This window comes from Pholis gunnellus, assembly GCF_910591455.1.
Source record: "Pholis gunnellus genome assembly, chromosome: 7".
Lineage (NCBI taxonomy): Eukaryota > Metazoa > Chordata > Actinopteri > Perciformes > Pholidae > Pholis > Pholis gunnellus.
This window is the reverse complement of record NC_136533.1, coordinates 5,055,448-5,075,870: the sequence shown is the minus strand read 5'-3', so window position 1 is coordinate 5,075,870 and position 20,423 is coordinate 5,055,448. Positions and strand designations below refer to the sequence as shown.

The following is a 20,423-nucleotide window of genomic DNA, read 5'->3' as shown; positions in this document are numbered from 1 at the left end:
ATTTCGCAGATTCTCCAACTCTTTCAACAATTTATATCACTAAGCTCCACTGCTCATCCTGTGCATAAGGAGAGATGTTCTATGTTGAAACAAACATAAAAGTCTTTGTGATGCAAATCAGAATAAAACATCAACACTTAAACCCAGAGGTGGAATAAGTACTCAGATATTAATATTGATTCCTCTCTCTGATCACTGAAACTGGCTGCACTAAATAATTATATAAAATACCAAGTTGACTAGAAGAATCAAACAGAAGTTTAATGTTACTGGATTTATTTACTATTATTTACTATTATTTATTAGATATTACTGGACACACATAATACAACACTTGTGAGTATAACACATGCTACAATACATACAAAACAATAAGTCATACAAAAAAAGTTCATTCTACCCGTAATTTTCTTCTGAGCGTTTAAAATACCAGTCTGTCCAACCACCTGATGTATATGATGAGAACAAAAACTGCAAAGGAAAGGTTCCGTTTTCAATGGAATATATCGTTTTAATGGCAAGATTTAGTTTCTTTTCTGTAGCTTTTTTTTTTTTAACTAGATCTGGAAGGTACATTTGGAGATGTCCCCTGTGCGGGGTTGCCAATAGTTGAACAGCTCCTGCAGCATCGTGGCGTCCTCCACTGCGTTGTGGGCGTCGTAGGTCTTCTGCAGGAATTCGGACACCAGATTCTTCAGTGAATAACTGTGCAGAAAAAAGAGGTTCTTGCTCAGCGGTAAGGTGTCCAAAAACCCGGACACCACCTGCTTAAACTCCTGCAGAAAACTGAGATTTCGCAGCACCCTGCGGAGCACGGGGGCGTCGAATCGCTCTGCGTTATGGGCCGCCAGCAGCACCGGGCTGCGGAAGGAGCGAAGGAAGTCTATGAAGGAGGTGAGAGCGTCAGCAAGAGGGACGGTGTTCACGAGAGTCCCCTTGCGCCACAGCTCGCCGTCGCTGACGGTGAAGTCCGTCACCTGCTTGGCGCCCTCAGTGAGCTCGTGGCCCGGGAGGGTGTGCACGTTAAAGACCCGCTCTCCACTGACCGCAGACAGCTGGATGATGTGACACACTGTAGTGTCTGAGAAGGGTTAGGAGAGAAAGAACATGTCAATAGATGTGGGTTATACATACGTTGTGTCAGCAAACTGCTCATTGATGTGAGTTTTCGTTACAAAGGTTAAAGTTGTAACACTGATTGTTATCACATAAGGCAAATAAAAGATCAATTACCAATGATAACGTAATTAAAGTTAATGTTGCCTAATCCAGTGGTCTCCAGGTCAAAGAAAACGATGGTTCTGTTATCAGACATCTGTAAGAATTTAAAAACAGAAACATTTCAACATCTGCAGTATAAACCCTTCAGTCGTGTCTGATTTGTCTGACAGTGCATTAAATAATATTTAAAATGATTATCTAACAAGCTAGAAATGATCTAAAATTAAAAGTAAAGTTATTTTGAACATAACTAATAAAGTGAGAAATGTAAAAAATTAAACGTGTGAGCTCACCTTGGACAGTACACAGTGGTGTCAGCTGAGTTGTAGCTACAGTAGATGTCATCTGGTTACTAAATACACTCGGTTATCTTCATTCATCAGCAGGGAGGAGTCAACGGGTCATTCACTGCCACATCATTTCTAAACCAACTGAACTCGACTTTCATTTAAGTGGAACAGAAACTCAAAATATCTTGTTTTGTTTTTTTTCTCCTGGTTCTGATGAATCACCTTCCTGCTCATGCTGCTCTATCTGGTCGCGTGTCACGAGGTCGCATGGCGAAACAAAAGCTGTTTTGTGTGACGGTGGAAGCTTCGCCGCTGTGATGCAAATCAGAATAAAACATCAACACTTAAACCCAGAGGTGGAATAAGTACTCAGATATTCATTGATTCCTCTCTCTGATCACTGAAACTGGCTGCACTAAATAATTCTATAAAATACCAAGTTGACTAGAAGAATCAAACAGAAGTTTAATGTTACTGGATTTATTTACTATTATTTAATATTACTGGACACACATAATACAACACTTGTGAGTATGACACATGCTACAATACATACAAAACAATAAGTCAGCATACAGTACGAATGTTACATATCTTTACGTTTGTGGTGTAACATGCATTTATGTGCCTCCAAATCACAAAAAGTTAATTCTACCCGTAATTTTCTTCTAAGGTTTAAAATACCAGTCTGTCCAACCACCTGATGGTATATGATGAGAACAAAAACTGCAAAGGAAAGGTTCCGTTTTCAATGGAATATATCGTTTCCATGGCAAGATTTTGTTTCTTTTCTGTAGCTTTCTTTTTTTTTTAACTAGATCGGGAAGGTACATTGGAAGATGTCCCCTGTGCGGGGTTGCCAATAGTTGAACAGCTCCTGCAGCATCGTGGCGTCCTCCACTGCGTTGTGGGCGTCGTAGGTCTTCTGCAGGAATGCGGACACCAGATTCTTCAGTGAATTACTGCTCAGGCGGTACAAGTTCTTGCTCAGTAGTAAGGTGTCCAAAAACCCGGACACCACCTGCTTAAACTCCTGCAGCAAACGGAGCTTTCGCAGCACCCTGAGGAGCACGGGGGCGTCGAACCGCTCTGCGTTGTGGGCCGCCAGCAGCACGGGGCTGCGGAAGGAGCGAAGGAAGTAGATGAAGGAGGTGAGAGCGTGAGCAAGAGGGACGGTGTTCACGGGAGTGTCCTTGAGCCACAGCTCGCCGTTGTAGACGGTGAAGCCCGTCAACTGCTGGGCGCCCTCAGTGATCTCGCGGCCCGGGAGGGTGTAAACGTTAAAGACCCGCTCTCCACTGACCGCCGACAGCTGGATGATGTGACACGCTGTAGTGTCTGAGAAGGGTTAGGAGAGAAAGAACATGTCAATAGATGTGGGTTATACATACGTTGTGTCAGCAAACTGCTCATTGATGTGAGTTTTCGTTACAAAGGTTAAAGTTGTAACACTGATTGTTATCACATAAGGCAAATAAAAGATCAATTACCAATGATAACGTAATTAAAGTTAATGTTACCTAATCCAGTGGTCTCCAGGTCAAAGAAAACGATGGTTCTGTTATCAGACATCTGTAAGAATTTAAAAACAGAAACATTTCAACATCTGCAGTATAAACCCTTCAGTCGTGTCTGATTTGTCTGACAGTGCATTAAATAATATTTAAAATGATTATCTAACAAGCTAGAAATGATCTAAAATTAAAAGTAAAGTTATTTTGAACATAACTAATAAAGTGAGAAATGTAAAAAATTAAACGTGTGAGCTCACCTTGGACAGTACACAGTGGTGTCAGCTGAGTTGTAGCTACAGTAGATGTCATCTGGTTACTAAATACACTCGGTTATCTTCATTCATCAGCAGGGAGGAGTCAACGGGTCATTCACTGCCACATCATTTCTAAACCAACTGAACTCGACTTTCATTTAAGTGGAACAGAAACTCAAAATATCTTGTTTTTTTTTTTTTCTCCTGGTTCTGATGAATCACCTTCCTGCTCATGCTGCTCTATCTGGTCGCGTGTCACGAGGTCGCATGGCGAAACAAAAGCTGTTTTGTGTGACGGTGGAAGCTTCGCCGCTGTGATGCAAATCAGAATAAAACATCAACACTTAAACCCAGAGGTGGAATAAGTACTCAGATATTCATTGATTCCTCTCTCTGATCACTGAAACTGGCTGCACTAAATAATTCTATAAAATACCAAGTTGACTAGAAGAATCAAACAGAAGTTTAATGTTACTGGATTTATTTACTATTATTTAATATTACTGGACACACATAATACAACACTTGTGAGTATGACACATGCTACAATACATACAAAACAATAAGTCAGCATACAGTACGAATGTTACATATCTTTACGTTTGTGGTGTAACATGCATTTATGTGCCTCCAAATCACAAAAAGTTAATTCTACCCGTAATTTTCTTCTAAGGTTTAAAATACCAGTCTGTCCAACCACCTGATGGTATATGATGAGAACAAAAACTGCAAAGGAAAGGTTCCGTTTTCAATGGAATATATCGTTTCCATGGCAAGATTTTGTTTCTTTTCTGTAGCTTTCTTTTTTTTTTAACTAGATCGGGAAGGTACATTGGAAGATGTCCCCTGTGCGGGGTTGCCAATAGTTGAACAGCTCCTGCAGCATCGTGGCGTCCTCCACTGCGTTGTGGGCGTCGTAGGTCTTCTGCAGGAATGCGGACACCAGATTCTTCAGTGAATAACTGCTCAGGCGGTACAAGTTCTTGCTCAGTAGTAAGGTGTCCAAAAACCCGGACACCACCTGCTTAAACTCCTGCAGCAAACGGAGCTTTCGCAGCACCCTGAGGAGCACGGGGGCGTCGAACCGCTCTGCGTTGTGGGCCGCCAGCAGCACGGGGCTGCGGAAGGAGCGAAGGAAGTAGATGAAGGAGGTGAGAGCGTGAGCAAGAGGGACGGTGTTCACGGGAGTGTCCTTGAGCCACAGCTCGCCGTTGTAGACGGTGAAGCCCGTCAACTGCTGGGCGCCCTCAGTGATCTCGCGGCCCGGGAGGGTGTAAACGTTAAAGACCCGCTCTCCACTGACCGCCGACAGCTGGATGATGTGACACACTGTAGTGTCTGAGAAGGGTTAGGAGAGAAAGAACATGTAAATAGATGTAGGTTATACATACTTTGTGTCAGCAAACTGCTCATTGATGTGATTTTTCAGCATTTTTCAGAGATCTCATGACAAAACAGCGTGAGGCGATTTCAATCTGTCTGCTGCTGCTCCAACTATATCAGCACCTTTAAAGGTCCGGTGTGTAGGATTTAGTGGCATCTAGTGGTGAGGCCGCAGATTGCAACCAACTGAACGCCTCTCCACTCACCCCTCCCTTTCCAAGCACGCCAAAGACTTTACAGTGGCCTTCAGGAAACCTAAAAACCACACACTGTATATAAGAAGTGGACGCAGTCATCGTGACGTCAACCGTTGGTTTGGTTGAGGTTTTACAAAGTTTACTGAGATAATAAATAAAGTGACAAGTAGTCATTTTCTCATAGACTTGCATACAACCAGAGTTGTTTCTGCAACCAGAGGAGTCGCCCCCTGATGGTCAGCAGAGAGAATGCAAGTTTTAAGGCACTTCTAACATTGGCTTCACTTTTCAAATCTGGAGGTTGTGTTATGTAAATACACTTAATCAGAGCGTTATGTGCTAATTAGCGGAGTTGTGAGTTACAGGTTATGAACGGTTTAAAACTCCAGGCGGGGCGTTCTAGCACTCGCCTGAACAAAGGAATGGGAAAACAGTAACTCTGAAGGACACGCTTGGGCAACTATACACTGATATCAAATCTTGGAGTAAACTGCCAGCTGAGAACAGTACGTACCACAGCTTGAGATAGCAAAACGTAGACTACACACTTTGGAGCCTGTTAGGCTAGGCTTTCACAACATACACACACACTGAAGACGCATCGAAGGAGGCTCCCGGACGAGAGCCAGTGTGAGCGGATATGCTCAGTGCTCCAACCAGGCCGTCGCTCTGCTAAAATCGATTGTTGTGGAATATTTCTATGTAGATGCGGGATAAGAGTTGATTAAATAATCAGAATCTGATGAATGCTCAAAGTAGTAAGAGTCAATTTAATGCTTGCAAGCAGGAGAGCGGACACACAGACACGTATCTCAGTGAACTGTGCAAACCACTGTCAAAGAAATACAAGGCACATTATGTTTTATGTAAAGAAGTCACGCCTTTAGTTACCTCGTAAAAAGAGGGGAGTATGACCTCTTGGACATGGGTTGATTTGTTTCTGCTCCTTATCTGTTATCTCCAGGTGCGATCAACTGGGGGTCAGTTCATGCAGAAACAGGAAACAATGGTTCCCTGTTTCTCCTTTTAGTGTGCATGTAAAGATCAACACTGGAAAACAGGACCTGGGTTTTATGACCTGATTCACCTCTGTAGGAATGCAGAGTTCATCTCTGCATCTCGTACCTTCCCCTCAGTAGAAAACCCATCTTCCAAAACATCCCAATATACTAGAATATATTTTACCATTAGGATACTTAATACATATTTTACCATTACACGATCCCGCCTGCACCTTGACATTGACCAATGGCTCCTCTAAGGAGAACCTACAAAACTTACCGCGCTGCCGTGTCCAAGCGCCTTTTCACGTTGCTCTCACTCGGAGAGGAACTGTTAGGACCGTGCACGTTTAACTGCTCGGCTAATATCTCTGTGATAAATAAAACTATTGCTTGAATCTAAGTAAACGCCTCAATCTACTCGACAGTTGTTATCGAAATAAGATAAATTAAGACAACTTGATGCTTCAAATTGTTGAGGCTGAAGTTTCTCAAACAGAGGAGAAGAAGAGCACAGAGGAGAAGAAGCAGCCCCCCCCCCCCCCCCTTTGCTCTCTTTGTTCCATCAGCAAGCAGGGCCAGGATCAAATGGTTCAGGTTAAAATCAAAAGTATTTAATATCTAACATAAGCCAAAACAAATGCAAACTGAATTACACTATCGACAGTAAAACAATATATATAATAATAATAATAAAAATAAAATATTTTATTTCATGACTTAGATTAAATCCCAAACGGTCAACTCCATCCCAGAATTGGCCTTGACGATTAGAGCTGAACAGTAGATGTTGAGACACTTTCAACCATGAAATGTAGATTTTTATAAATTTGGTAAGAAATGTCAATATTAACATCAGCATTGATATGTTTCATCAAAGTACAGTCATATGTTTTGGTTTACAGATAAAAAAAACACATTTAGGTGTGCGGTTACTTTATGATAAAACATATTTTAGGTTGCAGCTTTCATAGCCTGTCATCCTGCGGAACAGGAAGAGCTGCTGGGTGGTTTGTGGTTTAGCAGGGACACGTCCTCAAAGCTACAATCTTACTGGTTGAATGACAAATCTCTTCTTCTCTGAACAGACTTTAATTTCTTAAGAGCTTCATGAAGTCGATCGATACCTATGTGAGGTATAAACTGAAAACTCCAGGCCAAATGATGCACTGTTTAAAAGTCATTTTAGTCATTTTGTCTGAATAAACAATGAATGTAGAACATTTAAATTAGTATTACTTTGGCATTTAATTCTTGGTAATGAAGGCAACAAATAATGGCTGAAAGATCTGGAAAACAATCCAGTATTATTTCAAAGACTTTCAAGATAAATAAATAAAATAATTAATACAAAGAAATTAAACATAATTGTTTTACAGCTATCGTTACAAAGGTTCAAGTTGTAACACTGATTGTTATCACATAAGGCAAATAAAAGTTCAATTACCAATGATAACGTAATTAAAGTTAATGTTACCTAATCCAGTGGTCTCCAGGTCAAAGAAAACGATGGTTCTGTTATCAGACATCTGCAAGAATTTAAAAACAGAAACATTTCAACATCTACAGTATAAACCCTTCAGTCGTGACTTATTTGTCTGACAATGCATTAAATAATAGTTAAAATGATTATCTAACAAGCTAGAAATGATCTAAAATGAAAAGTAAAGTTATTTTGAACATAACTAATAAAGTGAGAAATGTAAAAAATTAAAAGTGTGAGCTCACCTTGGACAGTACACAGTGGTGTCAGCTGAGTTGTAGCTACAGTAGATGTCATCTGGTTACTAAATACACTCGGTTATCTTCATTCACCAGCAGGGAGGAGTCAACAGGTCATTCACTCCCACATCATTTCTAAACCAACTGAACTCGACTCGGGCAACTGAGAAGGGGTTTCCTGTCTCTCTGGGAACCAAAGTGGGGCAGCTTCTCATATGTGTGGTAACTTATAGGAAACAGATGGGTCACTCGATCTTAATGTAAACATTCCTCAGAGACCAGGAGACTGACTAACTGACTGGAGTTTGATTGACAGGCAGCTTCCTGCTGCAGTGAAACACGTCTAAAATGGGAAGTTCCTTTGTGGAGAATTCAGAGTCTCTGTCCGTTCTTCGGGGTGAACAGACGCTTTCAAATTGCTTCAGCTGATAGCAAACCTATGACTTTGTGCTTAATCTTGCGTTGATATTCTGTGTTTTAATGTGGTTTATTCTGGTAAATTGTAGTGCACATTTGAGCTGTTTGAGCTCGTTAGATCTATTTGATTTTGTTTTGTTTGTTTGTATGCTTTTAGAATTTTTCTATATCTTTATCTTGTAATAAATACTTAAAAGACAGAAAGCTTAAAGATACTTTTTGATTTCTCATCAAGGAAATACTTTAATTTCCACCACACTCATGCTGCTCTATCTGGTCGCGTGTCACAAGGTCCCAGGTGGCGAAACAAAAGCTGTTTTCTGTGACGGTGGACGCTTCGCCGCTGTGATGCAAATCAGAATAAAACATCTATACACTTAAACCCAGAGGTGGAATAAGTACTCAGATATTTATATTGATTCCTCTCTCTGATCACTGAAACTGGCTGCACTAAATAATTCAATAAAATACCAAGTTGACTAGAAGAATCAAACAGAAGTTTAATGTTACTGGATTGATGTACTATTATTTAATATTACTGGACACACATAATACAACACTTGTGAGTAGGCTATGACACATGCTACAATACATACAAAACAATATGTCAGCATACAGTACGAACATTACATATCTTTACGTTTGTGGTGTAACATGCATTTATGTGCCTCCAAATCACAAAAAGTTAATTCTACCCGTAATTTTCTTCTAAGCGTTTAAAATACCAGTCTGTTCAACCACCCGAGGGTATATGATGAGAACAAAAACTGCAAAGGAAAGGTTCCGTTTTAAATGGAATATATTGTTTAAACTAGATCATGGAGATAACTCTGGAGATGGACCGTTTGCTGGGATTCCAATGGTTGAACAGCTCCTGCAGCATCTTGGCGTCCTCCACCGCGTTGTGGGCGTCGTAGGTCTTCCCCAGGAAGTGGCGCACCATATTCACCTGAGAATAACTGGTCAGACTGTGCAAGTTCTTGCTCAGCGGGAAGGTGTCCAAAAACCCGGACACCACCTGCTTAAACTCCTGCAGCAAACTGAGCTTCCGCAGCACCCTGAGGAGCACGGGGGCGTCGAACCGCATTGCGCTGTGGGCCGCCAGCAGCACGGGGCTGCGGAAGGAGCGAAGGAAGTCGATGAAGGAATTGAGAGCGTCAGCGAGAGGGACGGTGATCACGGGAGTCCCCTTGAGCCTCAGCTCGCCGTCGCTGACGGTGAAGCCCGTCACCCGCTTGGCGCTATCAGTGAGCTCTTGGCCCGGGAGGGTGTACACGTTAAAGACCCGCTCTCCACTGACCGCCGACAGCTGGATGATGTCACACGCTGTAGTGTCTGAGAAGGGTTAGGAGAGAAAGAACATGTCAATAGATGTGGCTTATACAATACTTTGTGTCAGCAAACTGCTCATTGATGTGAGTTTTCAGCATTTTTTCAGAGATCTCATGACAAAACACAGCGTGAGGCGATTTCAATCTGTCTGCTGCTGCTCCAATGTTTACTGAGGTAATAAATAAAGTGACAAGTAGAGTCATTTTCTCAGACTTCCATTCAATCAGAGTTGTTTCTGCAACCAGAGTCGCCCCCTGATGGTCAGCAGAGAGAATGCAAGTTTTAAGGCACTTCTAACATTGGCATTTAATGATGCTTTCAGAATCTTGCTCAAGCTTCCAAGATGGACAAGTGCAAGTCATATGTTTGTGAGTCGTAATGTTCCCACCTTCCATGCTGTGTTGAGGAATTTTATCTACAAATTTAAATGTCGATTAAATGACTCAGAAAATGTAATTATAAAAGCCTTAACTGACCCTACACAAAGTGACACACGGTATTCTTCTTGTTTCTGGAAACATTGGAACAAATGTCTGTATGTTTTTTAACAAGTGACTTTTTTAACCGCAATGACTACACTTGTGTCTTGGTGTCCTCGTATTGTATAGTATTTTATATATTGTTGTTGTATTTGTGTTTTTCTTTTTTTTTTGCTATATGGACTCATGAGTCTGAAATAAAAGTTGAATAAAAATTGGCTTCACTTTTCAAATCTGGAGGTTGTTATCGAAATAAGACAAATTAAGACAACTTGATGCTTCATCTACACACTCTTTTCACAACGTGGACATCATGACAACTTTGCTATTGCCAGATGTTCAGTCATTTAAACTGATTCACCAGGTTTTGTAATGTGCTAATGGCTTAATTTCCGGTACACAGAAAGTAAAGAACAGGCTTTTTGCTGTGCTGTGACTGTAAATACCACAGTGTGGTTACTGGAAAAGTAAGAACAATAGACGCCGTGGGGAGAGGCGAGCAGGGGAGTCTGATTAGAGGGAGTTAAATATTTTATTTCATGACTTAGATTAAATCCCAAACGGTCAACTCCATCCCAGAATTGGCCTTGAAGATGAAATGTAGATTTTTATAAATTTGGTAATTTGGTAATTAACATCAGCATTGATATGTTTCATCAAAGTACAGTCATATTTTTTAGTTTACAGATAAAAAAACCATATTTAGGTGTGCAGTTACTTTATGATAAAACATGTTTTAGGTTGCAGCTTTCGTAGCCTGTCATCCTGCGGAACAGGAAGAGCTGCTGGGTGGTTTGTGGTTTAGAAGGGACACTTCCTCAGAGCTACAATCGTATTGGTTCAATGACAAATCTCTTCTTCTCTGAACAGACTTGAATTTCTAAAGAACTTCATGAAGTCAATCGATACCTATGTGAGTTAAAAATAGAAACTGAAACTCCCCAGCTGATGCATGCCAACAGGTGGAGCCTTCAGACCGATTTGTTAAACAAATGTATGTGTGTCGTCACACTCGTACACACTGAAGTAAACATTTAAGACAAAGCTCTTTACAGTCAGTTTGTTATTTGACTCAGGCCAAATGATGCACTGTTTAAAAGTCATTTTAGTCATTTTGTCTGAATAAACAATGAATGTAGAACATTTAAATTAGTATTACTTTGACATTTAATTCTTGGTAATGAAGGCAACAAGTAATGGCTGAAAGATCTGGAAAACAATCCAGTATTATTTCAAAGACTTTCAAGATAAATAAATAAAATAATGAATACAAAGAAATTAAACATAATTGTTTTACAGCTATCGTTACAAAGGTTAAAGTCATAACACTGATTGTTATCACATAAGGCAAATAAAAGATCAATTACCAATGATAATGTAATTAAAGTTAATGTTACCTAATCCAGTGGCCTCCAGGTCAAAGAAAACGATGGTTCTGTTATCAGACATCTGCAAGAATTTAAAAACAGAAACATTTCAACATCTACAGTATAAACCCTTCAGTCGTGTCTGATTTGTCTGACAATGCATTAAATAATATTTAAAATTAGTATCTAACAAGCTAGAAATGATCTAAAATGAAAAGTAAAGTTATTTTGAACATAACTAATAAAGTGAGAAATGTAAAAAATTAAAAGTGTGAGCTCACCTTGGACAGTACACAGTGGTGTCAGCTGAGTTGTAGCTACAGTAGATGTCATCTGGTTACTAAATACACTCGGTTATCTTCATTCATCAGCAGGGAGGAGTCAACAGGTCAATTACTGCCACATCATTTCTAAACCAACTGAACTCGACTTTCATTTAAGTGGAACAGAAACTCAAAATATCTTGTTTTGTTTTTCTTCTCCTTCTGATGAATCACCTTCCTCATGCTGCTCTATCTGGTCGCGTGTCACAAGGTCGCAGGTGGCGAAACAAAAGCTGTTTTCTGTGACGGTGGAAGCTTCGCTGCTGTTCGGTTGCTCTCAGTTTTGACCGGCGGATGATGAGAAGTTACGACTGTCACGTGAGAAATAAACCAACCAAGGTTCAAGAGTGAACACATCTGATATTTTTAAATAAAAAAAATACAAAATAAAATGTGGAAACTAAATAAATGTTTAGTGCGTGCCTTGGTGGCTTTAAAGATGCTCCCTCCGCAAATACATGCGTTCACTGTTTAACATGTACAAACATGTAGCCTTGCCTTTCTTAAACAAATGTAAAAGCACCACAGACAGTCTTTTGAGAAATGAAAGTGATACTACATTAGTAAATACATATCATTAGAGAGTCACAGTAGAGGGCCACACCATGTATTCATATTATGCAATATGAGTTATAAAATAGCTGAATGATACATTTACACAATTACACTATTGTCCATATACTGTCCATAGTAAAAAAAAGCAAAGGTGTTATCGTAACATTAATGATGGTCCTCAGGTTTATTCAACTAACATTCCAAAAGGTCCAGATTGAGAAAATGTCCTCGGGCAAAGGTCCTGAACGTTACAATAATATCTAACTTGCACTATTTAGTGCAATATATATATATCTATATATAGATATATAGATATCTATCTATATATAGATATAGATATATATATATCTATATATATATTCAAGAAGCCTAGCAGTAGTAACAACGTGTCTGTGTAGTCAACAACTCTCAAATCAAATAAAGAAAGTACACATCAATTATGTTTTAACAATTATCAGTTTTCAAATTTAACTGGATGTATTATAAATAATACATAGAAATACATAAATAAATGTTCTTCTCATTTCAAGTAAAATGAGGGCTGGATTAAAGAATAACTGACATGACAGAAAGCTTTGGAAAAATGTGCATCTTAAAATAAAGTAATTCATTTTAGAAAAAATTAATTTCACTGAATTGTCCTTCAGCTTTAAAATCAGTTCATTCAGGTGTGAAGTGATGTCACTCAAAAGCCACGATATTATATTTTTCTCATCTTCTAACAAGATAAATTTGTGTGTCTGGACTTTATCTGTGATTATTAAACCACTTGTTTCAGCTCTATTCTCTCTGTTAACACCATTGGACAATGAACTAATGTATTCTGATCGTACCACTGACATCTGAAATGAATGTTTGCTCAAAAGATTTGTGCTTTGTCTCATAGTGTCGCTTCATATTTCCGCTTTTTAATAATTGTCACTGTGGGAAGAATTAACCTATAAGAGTCTGTCCATTCTTGGTTAAAGACTCTCTGACCACCTTCCTCTTTTTGGAGAACGTCATGTGAAATAACTTCTCTGACTCACGTAATTCTCCTGCTCTTGTTTCTGTTTCCTCATCTCTTCCCCGTGTGTCACGGTGTGTACATCTCACGCGAGTCAGGACATTAGTCAGAATACCCATATTTGATTGTCTGAGCTGCATCACGTGATGTGATTTACAACGCATTGGTCGGTGTGTTTCCTGCACCGCTGAACAAGTGCCGTAAAGGCTGAAAAAGCTGCGCCGGTTAAAGTAGAAACGCTCCATCAAAATTTTAATAATTCTCAATTATCTATCGGTTTTTGGTCCTCAGGCGGACCGCCTATTAGGGACCCCTGTACTAGAGGCAATACATTTTATTATTTACATATGTGCCTTTTCCTACTGTTACATCTCAAACATGTCTTCTACATCTATTAAGCAAAAAGGGCTAAACTGAATTTTGTATTGAATTCAAACTTAAATCCCCCTGTCCACATACTCTTGTGTACTTCTAATGGCTGCTCCGGTAGCCGAACAGCCGAGGAACGAGACAAAGATTTTAATGCACGAATGAAAAACACACAACCTCAGTGCTCTGCCTCAACTGACTCAATGCACTCAATGCGCCATGTGGCAAAGAAATGCAGAAGTCAGTGAAGAAGACTGAAAGCTCGAGAGAATGTGGGCGTTAAAAATGCACATTAGAATAGAATAGTTTTAAAGCAGCCTTTTAAAATGCACATGGTTGTTAGGCCTCAATGTGTTTTGGTGGGAAACATTGAATGTAAAGCTGCTGCAGGGCACCTTTAAAGGCCTTTCCATTCTCTAAGAGAAGGCCTTTACGGCCTTTAAAAAATGACAGTCATACAAACAATAATCCCTCTCAATCATCACTTATGGGGTCTGTATCTGCAGAGACTCTCTTCCTCCGCCTGTATTTTCTTATTTGTTGTGTTTGGGACGTTTCTGGGCGTAAACGTCATAGAAACGTAGCGACTTGGTGCCTTAATAGTAATCACGCATCCAACAGGAAGCTACAAAAATGGCGGCTACCGCAAATATAGCGTTGTTGGGCCGGGGACGACGAGACAACTTTGAAAGTTGCACTTACAAACTGCATCCGACAAATCCTACTCACTATGCCTTAAACTAAAACACAACATCTGATATTTAAAAGCAACACACATGTTTGAAGATACACTGTTGTGTTGAAAAGGAAAATTGCATCCTTTCAAAGTAAAACACACATTTGACCTCTTGACTTCTGCAAAACATTACTCGACTCATTTGTGTTTGGCTGCAGTTTTGCTTTTTTTAATAAGCAGATTCATTTTTTTCTTACAACCATAAACATGTTTGTATCATTTAAAAAAAAAGAAGAAATATAACACAAATTGCACCGTATACATAACCGTGTCCATTGTGGCGCAGACAAAGAGACACAGCGCTTTCTTTTTTCCTTTTTCTTTTTTTTTACTCGCTTCGTAGCACAAACATGACAGACCGAGTGTGGCCCGTTAAAATGTTGCCATGATTAATAGTAGATAATGAACCGTACACAGGATAATATATCCTTTTATAACACCTTTTATAACAGATTCTTTTAAACCAATGTACACCCCAAAAGCATGATCATAAATAGTACATACACTGTGTATAAAAGAGGAACAAAAACAACCAGAGAAAGCAGAGCATGCCTTCCAGTGACAGGTACATTCACTTTTTTTTTAATTCTTTTTTTTGTTTTTGTTTTTTGTTTGCCATATTGTCAGCCTGGACATGTACACAGATCATCCCATCAAATATCATCTTATAGATATTTGGACCAGGAATCAGTTTTGTCCTTTCAGCTCTTTCTGAACAGCTCTACAGTTTAATGTTGTAAAGACGACAACGCGCTGCCCGTCTCCACACCTGCACTAAAACTGCAATCAGCCCAGTCTTTAGTGAGACCTCCAGCTTCAAGGAGAAGTCGATGAACGCTGGTTGCGTTGGTGAGATCGCTCGAGAGCGTCCGATCACAGACGCAGCGAGCGGGGAGAGATATTAGAGCTCTACAGTACAGAGACATCGTTGCTGTTGAGCTGCTGAGTCGGCCCAGGAAACCGAATATTACACCGTTTCAGTGTCTGTGTGGACAGAGACAGAAAGAGAGAAAGGATATGCAGAGACAACGTGGACGGTCTGAGTTAGTTGCTACTTTGTTTTTGTCTGGTTTACAGGAAGATTAAATGCTACTTTTCACAGCCAGAGCCGGGAGAGAAGAGGATGGAAGAGCTACTGTTGTGGTAAGAAGAAGAAGAAGAAGAAGAAAAAGAAGAAGAAGAAGAAGATGGATGGCTCAAGAGGACATCATGGACGGAGTGAGTGCAAGAGTTTTCCCAACAGGTGCAATGACACTCAAAACATTTCACAACGTCTGAGTTAGTTTTAGTGTCACTTGATAGTTGCACAGACTTTTGTTTTTTCACCTTTACAAGAATTCTTTGGGCGCGGAAACACTAGTGTATGTGTGTGTAGAGAAGACTACACATGCACAGAGTGGGAGCTGATACAGTGGCAGGAAGTATTCATTCATCCAAACACACACACACATACACACACACACACACACACACACACACACACACACACACACACACACACACACACACACACACACACACACACACACACACACACACACACACACACACACAAAGGGAAAAATGGCTTTCATCTGAACAGAAACAAACTACGGAACAAAATTGACGACAAAAACATGAAATCTTTGACATCAATAACAACACCTATAATACAACAATAATATATGTATATATATATATATATACATATATATATATATATATGTAGAAAAAAAATTCAAGTTCTGATGTAGTAACACTGATGTTTGTGAATAAAACAGAAGGGGAAACAAAACGCTTGCAGGGAAAGACAGATACGACACACTTATGGCTGATTGGCATGTGACACGTCAGGTAAAGTAAACGTGACACAAGACGTGCAGATCGACAGCTTTTCCTTCTATTATTATTATTATTATTTCTCAAGAGCCCGAGGACACCCGAATCTGGCTCCGTTCACTGTGAAATATGAAACAAGAGAAGAAGAAAACAAAAAAACAAATGATGGTAAACTGAGCAAAAAGCCAGCACAGAAACAGAAGTGGAACCGGAATTCCAGACACTTCACTCTGCAAAATAGAGAACAGGAAATAGAGACCAATCAACAATGAACGACCCAGGAGCAGCACTGGAGTTTCTTTCTATGTACATTCTTTTCCTCTGTAACATAATAATAATAATAATAATAACAACAATAATAATAATAATTAACATATTTCTGTACAGTCTCTTCAAACTGACGTAGGAAAAAGTGTGATGATGTCGCGTGTAAACGTGGAAAGCAGACTTAGCTTGGCGCTAGTTACAGACAAAACGTCCGCCAGTTCAAGCCCGTATGGCTACATTTAATTCAGGGTGGCTTTATCCACCTGCCTCATGCTGAAAAATAAAGATGGGGCTCTATAAGATTTGGCTTTGCAGGTGTGGGTTTTCCTCCGTGTCCCACCAACCGTCCTTCCCTTCTCGTCTCAGCACTGAGATCAAGGGGGGTCAACAAACGTGGCCGACCATCACTTCACACTTCAAACTTCACTCCGGCTTTCTTTGACTTGACTTTCTGTCCCTCTGCGTCATATTTCCAGTCCTGTCTTCTTTTATTCCCACAGCTCTCTGCTCCGACTGGACCAGGGGAGGAGAGAGGAAGGCACCGAGGAGGGGCAGCAGGCGACACCTGGGCAGGAACCACGCCCCGTGACCAGCCTCATTTAAACCCCCCCCCTCCCACACACTCTCCCTCCTCCTCTTCTCGTAGCGCCCTCCTGCACTGCCTCCTGACAGGCGGCGGCCGGCGTTCCCCTCCCTCCTCAGACTTCACACCATGAACTCGTTGCTGCCGTACAGAACCAGCTGCTGAGGCCCCGAGCTGAAGTCCGGCTCCCTCCGGTGGCCTCCCGAGGGCTCGCGCGGTGAGCTGCGGCTCAGCCTGAGTCGGTGGCGGGTCTTGCCGGCTGCTCCGTGGCCCCCCTCGGCCTCGGCCAACGGGGCCCCCAGACCGCAGGAGGTGAGCAGGGGCCCGGAGGAGGAGGAGCGGAACCGGTAGTGAGGGGAGGGCGAGCCGGAGGCGTTGGAGGAGAGAGAGGGGGAGGGGTGGTAGGAGGAGGAAACGGTGGAGGTGGAGTCCGCAGAATCCTGGGAGTCGGGCTGACGGCGCAAAGCTCGTCTGCCCTTTGCCTCAGACTTTCTGGAGTGATAAGCGCCGCGCTCTGCAGAAAGAGAGAGCGAGAGACAGAGAGAGAGACAGAGAGAGAGAGCGACAGACACAGAGAGAGAGAGACAGAGAGAGTAAGTAAAGTGACACTGACATTACACATCTGCCTCCCTGACATATTAAAGCAACAGGAAGAAAGTGACCCCAGTGATTTAAAAGTCCAGTGTGTAGGATATCGTTGGATCTATTAGCAGAAATAAAATATAAGATTCAGAACTATGTTTACATTAGTTTGTAATCACCTAAAACTAGGAAAAAAGTGTGTTTTCGTAGCTTAGAATGAGCCATTTATATCTACATAGGTCTTCTTCATGGAGTCCGTCATGTTTCACAGAAGCCCAGAACGGACAAACCAAACACTGGTATTCAGTTGGTTTCAATCTGCAACCACACCGCTTGATGCCACTGAATCCTACACACTGGACCTTCAAAAGGTGCTGATAGTTGGAGCAGCAGCAGACAAATTGATATCGCCTCACGGTGTATTTTGTCATGTTGGCCACACCTACATCCCACAGTCAAGAGATCTCTGAGAAATTCAGGAAAATCACAACAATGAGCAGTTTGCTGATAAAAAGACGACTGTTTTATAACATAAATTATCACACAAAACGGTATAACGTGCTGCTGTAACATCTGAACCCGAGTCAGAGCAACCAGTTGGTCTTATGGTTGTGGTCTTGGGGTTAATGCGCTGACCATGAACCACACGTCCAGGACGTTCGTCGCAAGTTACAACTTTTGTCTTGCTCATACTCAATAATATTCATCCATGTGTGTGATGGACAGTTGATAGCTAGCTTGGTCATAGATCCAAATAAACTGCTAAACTAAACAAGTTGTTCTTCTCCTGGAATTTTTTGGTAGTTACCAAACAGCTTCAGCTGGAGTAGGGCTTCCCCTGACCACTCTAACCAGACTGTTTCACATTGAGGTCGAACTGAGTCAACATGATCTCACACACACACACACACACACCAGTGGGGTCTGACGTGGCTCCCTCCGCCTCCATCGTGATGTTCTCAGAGCTGTCCGCCGTGCCGATGGATGCTTCAGATTCCGGCGCGTCATCGTCGGACGTCCGTGGCTCCAAGATCAACATCTCATACGTCAGCTCCTCCCTGCCATCACACACACACACACACACACACACACACACACACACACACACACACACACACACACACACACACACACACACACACACACACACACACACACACACACACACACACACACACACACACACACACACACACAAATAGCAGGTTACGAGCTTGTCTAAATTATTGTGATTACATTTTAAGTTTGGGGCGTTTTCTATAGCGTGCAATTTAGATTTAGTACGATAGACTGACCTTGGCCTTCAAGATATTCCTACTAAAATAATTGCAGAGTAATGACATTCAGTAACACAGCTACCAGCTCAGCTTTTTTATGGGAGGCCATTATCGAGAGATACATTCGCGATAATGACTAACTAATTCCATGTGCTTTGGTTGCTTGTGTTCAAACTCAATGTGACACATTAAACAAAACACTTCTAATGTCGTCTGAACAGTTCGACCACAGAGACGCCGTACTTTTCTTTCTGCAAACTCTCGACCTGCTCGGTGAGGATTCGCTCTTCCTGCTGCATCGCCTGCTGCTGCTGCTCGTTCAGCCCGGGCTCTGCTGCATCCTCTCCTTCTCCTTCTCCTCCTCCTCCTTCTCCTTCTCCTCCTCCTCCCCCTCCTTCTGCACTCTCTCCGTCCATCACCACCAAAGGGTCCACTTTGGGGCTGAGAGGAGGCGATGGCGTGTGGGTGCTGCTTTGCCGAACGTGGCCTTTGCTCTGCAAGTCCACACAAAAAAAAAAATCATAGAGTAAGAGAGTGTCTTAGTGGAGGCTGACGAATAATAATGATAATATTTTGTTGTTGTTGTTGACGGTGACAGCGATGGAGCACAGACAGCAGACTCGCTATAGACATGGCTGGATGTGTTGACCACATTCGTTACAGAGGATGTATTGACATGGATATAGCACAACATCACGGCTAAGAAACTATGAGGCCAGCTGAATATCACCGCACACACACACACACACACACACACACACACACACACACACACACACACTTCACACACATTTTGTGCTACACGCACACACAGGTAGGCATTACCTTAAGTTTAGCTGTGTTAGGCTGCATGATAATAAGTTGTAGTGCAGAGACAGAAAGCAAACAGCAGTCAGTGCTGCTCTCTCAGACCACAAACACAAGACACAACTACAGTAAACATTACAAGAGCACTGTACACTGGACCTGGACTTAAAACTGTACAAAGATACAGCATTTGCCTAATTTAACCCATTTTATTCACGACACAAGGACTAATAACCTTAACAGTAAGGTTAGCTTGATAGCACTGCTAGCATAGCTCCTGCTAGCAGCAAGCTAGCAAGGTAGTTAGCTTGGTTTGGTTTCCGCACAGACTTGGCAGACAAAGAAACAACGCCATGATGGAAACTCCTCTACCTTTACACGAACAACAAAGAGCTAGTTACATTACAAGCGTGAAGTAAATTCAACAATGTTAGCAGTACGCTAACTACATTAGCTATGGGGAAAGTTGACTGTTTTGGTTTTAGAGCGCAAATCAACTTAATTCACACAATGCTTAGATAATTATTATTAGCATGTGTTAGCTGCTGTTACACTCCCATCTGTTCACACAACAGTTGTTTACAAGCAACTTTAGTCAAGTCCATTTTATTTATACAGCAGCCCAATATCACCAATCAAATATCTGCCTCAAGGGGTTTCACAGCTTTCGACACCCTCTGTCCTTAGACCCTCAGGACAAAGATCACTTTAAATCTTGGGACATGATGGAGTCCAACTGAAGTTCTGAAGTCTCAGTATATTTGGAAACAATTTAATGCAATGTATTCCTGAAGTTTTTCTAGTTTCATATGATACCAGTACCTTCACTCTGGCTCTAAATCTCAGCCTGCTACAGACTCTGAAAGACAGTCGAGTCGTCCGCAAGGAGTAGAAGAGGTCAAAAAGAATTAAAGCCAATTTCG

The 20,423-nt window shown here is 41.3% G+C and overlaps 5 protein-coding genes across 6 annotated transcripts in view; all 5 read right to left on the bottom strand.

Annotated features, from left to right (window-relative positions):
• Window positions 1-490: 490 nt before the first annotated feature.
• LOC306698456 (DNA polymerase III PolC-type-like) lies at window positions 491-1,554 on the bottom strand. Of its 2 annotated transcripts, none has more exons than XM_079162759.1 (3): window positions 1,515-1,554; window positions 1,264-1,315; window positions 491-1,081 (listed from the first exon to the last, which is right to left on the bottom strand). In XM_079162759.1, exons 2-3 carry the CDS (start codon window positions 1,313-1,315, stop codon window positions 558-560), a joined length of 576 nt encoding a protein of 191 aa, XP_079018885.1. In that variant the 5' UTR covers window positions 1,515-1,554; the 3' UTR covers window positions 491-557. The 2 variants fall into 2 exon arrangements, with proteins under 2 accessions (XP_079018885.1, XP_079018884.1); XM_079162758.1 differs by having other exon boundaries at window positions 1,234-1,315; window positions 1,515-1,551.
• A 427-nt stretch (window positions 1,555-1,981) lies between these two features.
• LOC306698789 (DNA polymerase III PolC-type-like) lies at window positions 1,982-3,297 on the bottom strand. Its single transcript, XM_079163264.1, has 3 exons — window positions 3,283-3,297; window positions 3,032-3,083; window positions 1,982-2,849 (listed from the first exon to the last, which is right to left on the bottom strand). The coding sequence occupies exons 2-3, from the start codon at window positions 3,081-3,083 to the stop codon at window positions 2,326-2,328; spliced, it is 576 nt and encodes a 191-aa protein (XP_079019390.1). The 5' UTR covers window positions 3,283-3,297; the 3' UTR covers window positions 1,982-2,325.
• A 452-nt stretch (window positions 3,298-3,749) lies between these two features.
• LOC306698355 (DNA polymerase III PolC-type-like) lies at window positions 3,750-7,629 on the bottom strand. The gene is made up of 3 exons (XM_079162626.1): window positions 7,589-7,629; window positions 7,338-7,389; window positions 3,750-4,617 (listed from the first exon to the last, which is right to left on the bottom strand). Exons 2-3 carry the CDS (start codon window positions 7,387-7,389, stop codon window positions 4,094-4,096), a joined length of 576 nt encoding a protein of 191 aa, XP_079018752.1. The 5' UTR covers window positions 7,589-7,629; the 3' UTR covers window positions 3,750-4,093.
• Window positions 7,630-8,479: 850 nt separating this feature from the next.
• LOC306698222 (protein PML-like) lies at window positions 8,480-11,694 on the bottom strand. The gene is made up of 3 exons (XM_079162440.1): window positions 11,459-11,694; window positions 11,208-11,259; window positions 8,480-9,334 (listed from the first exon to the last, which is right to left on the bottom strand). The coding sequence occupies exons 2-3, from the start codon at window positions 11,257-11,259 to the stop codon at window positions 8,811-8,813; spliced, it is 576 nt and encodes a 191-aa protein (XP_079018566.1). The 5' UTR covers window positions 11,459-11,694; the 3' UTR covers window positions 8,480-8,810.
• A 2,628-nt stretch (window positions 11,695-14,322) lies between these two features.
• The window catches only part of LOC306698651 (unconventional myosin-IXAb-like), a 126,364-nt gene continuing 120,263 nt past the window's right edge, over window positions 14,323-20,423 (bottom strand). Inside the window, exons 42-44 of the mRNA XM_079163067.1 lie at window positions 18,937-19,187; window positions 18,332-18,474; window positions 14,323-17,348 (exon numbers count right to left, since the gene is read on the bottom strand). Coding sequence (XP_079019193.1) covers window positions 16,957-17,348; window positions 18,332-18,474; window positions 18,937-19,187 — 786 coding nt within the window. The 3' untranslated portion in view covers window positions 14,323-16,956. The remainder of the gene's footprint in view (window positions 17,349-18,331; window positions 18,475-18,936; window positions 19,188-20,423) is intronic.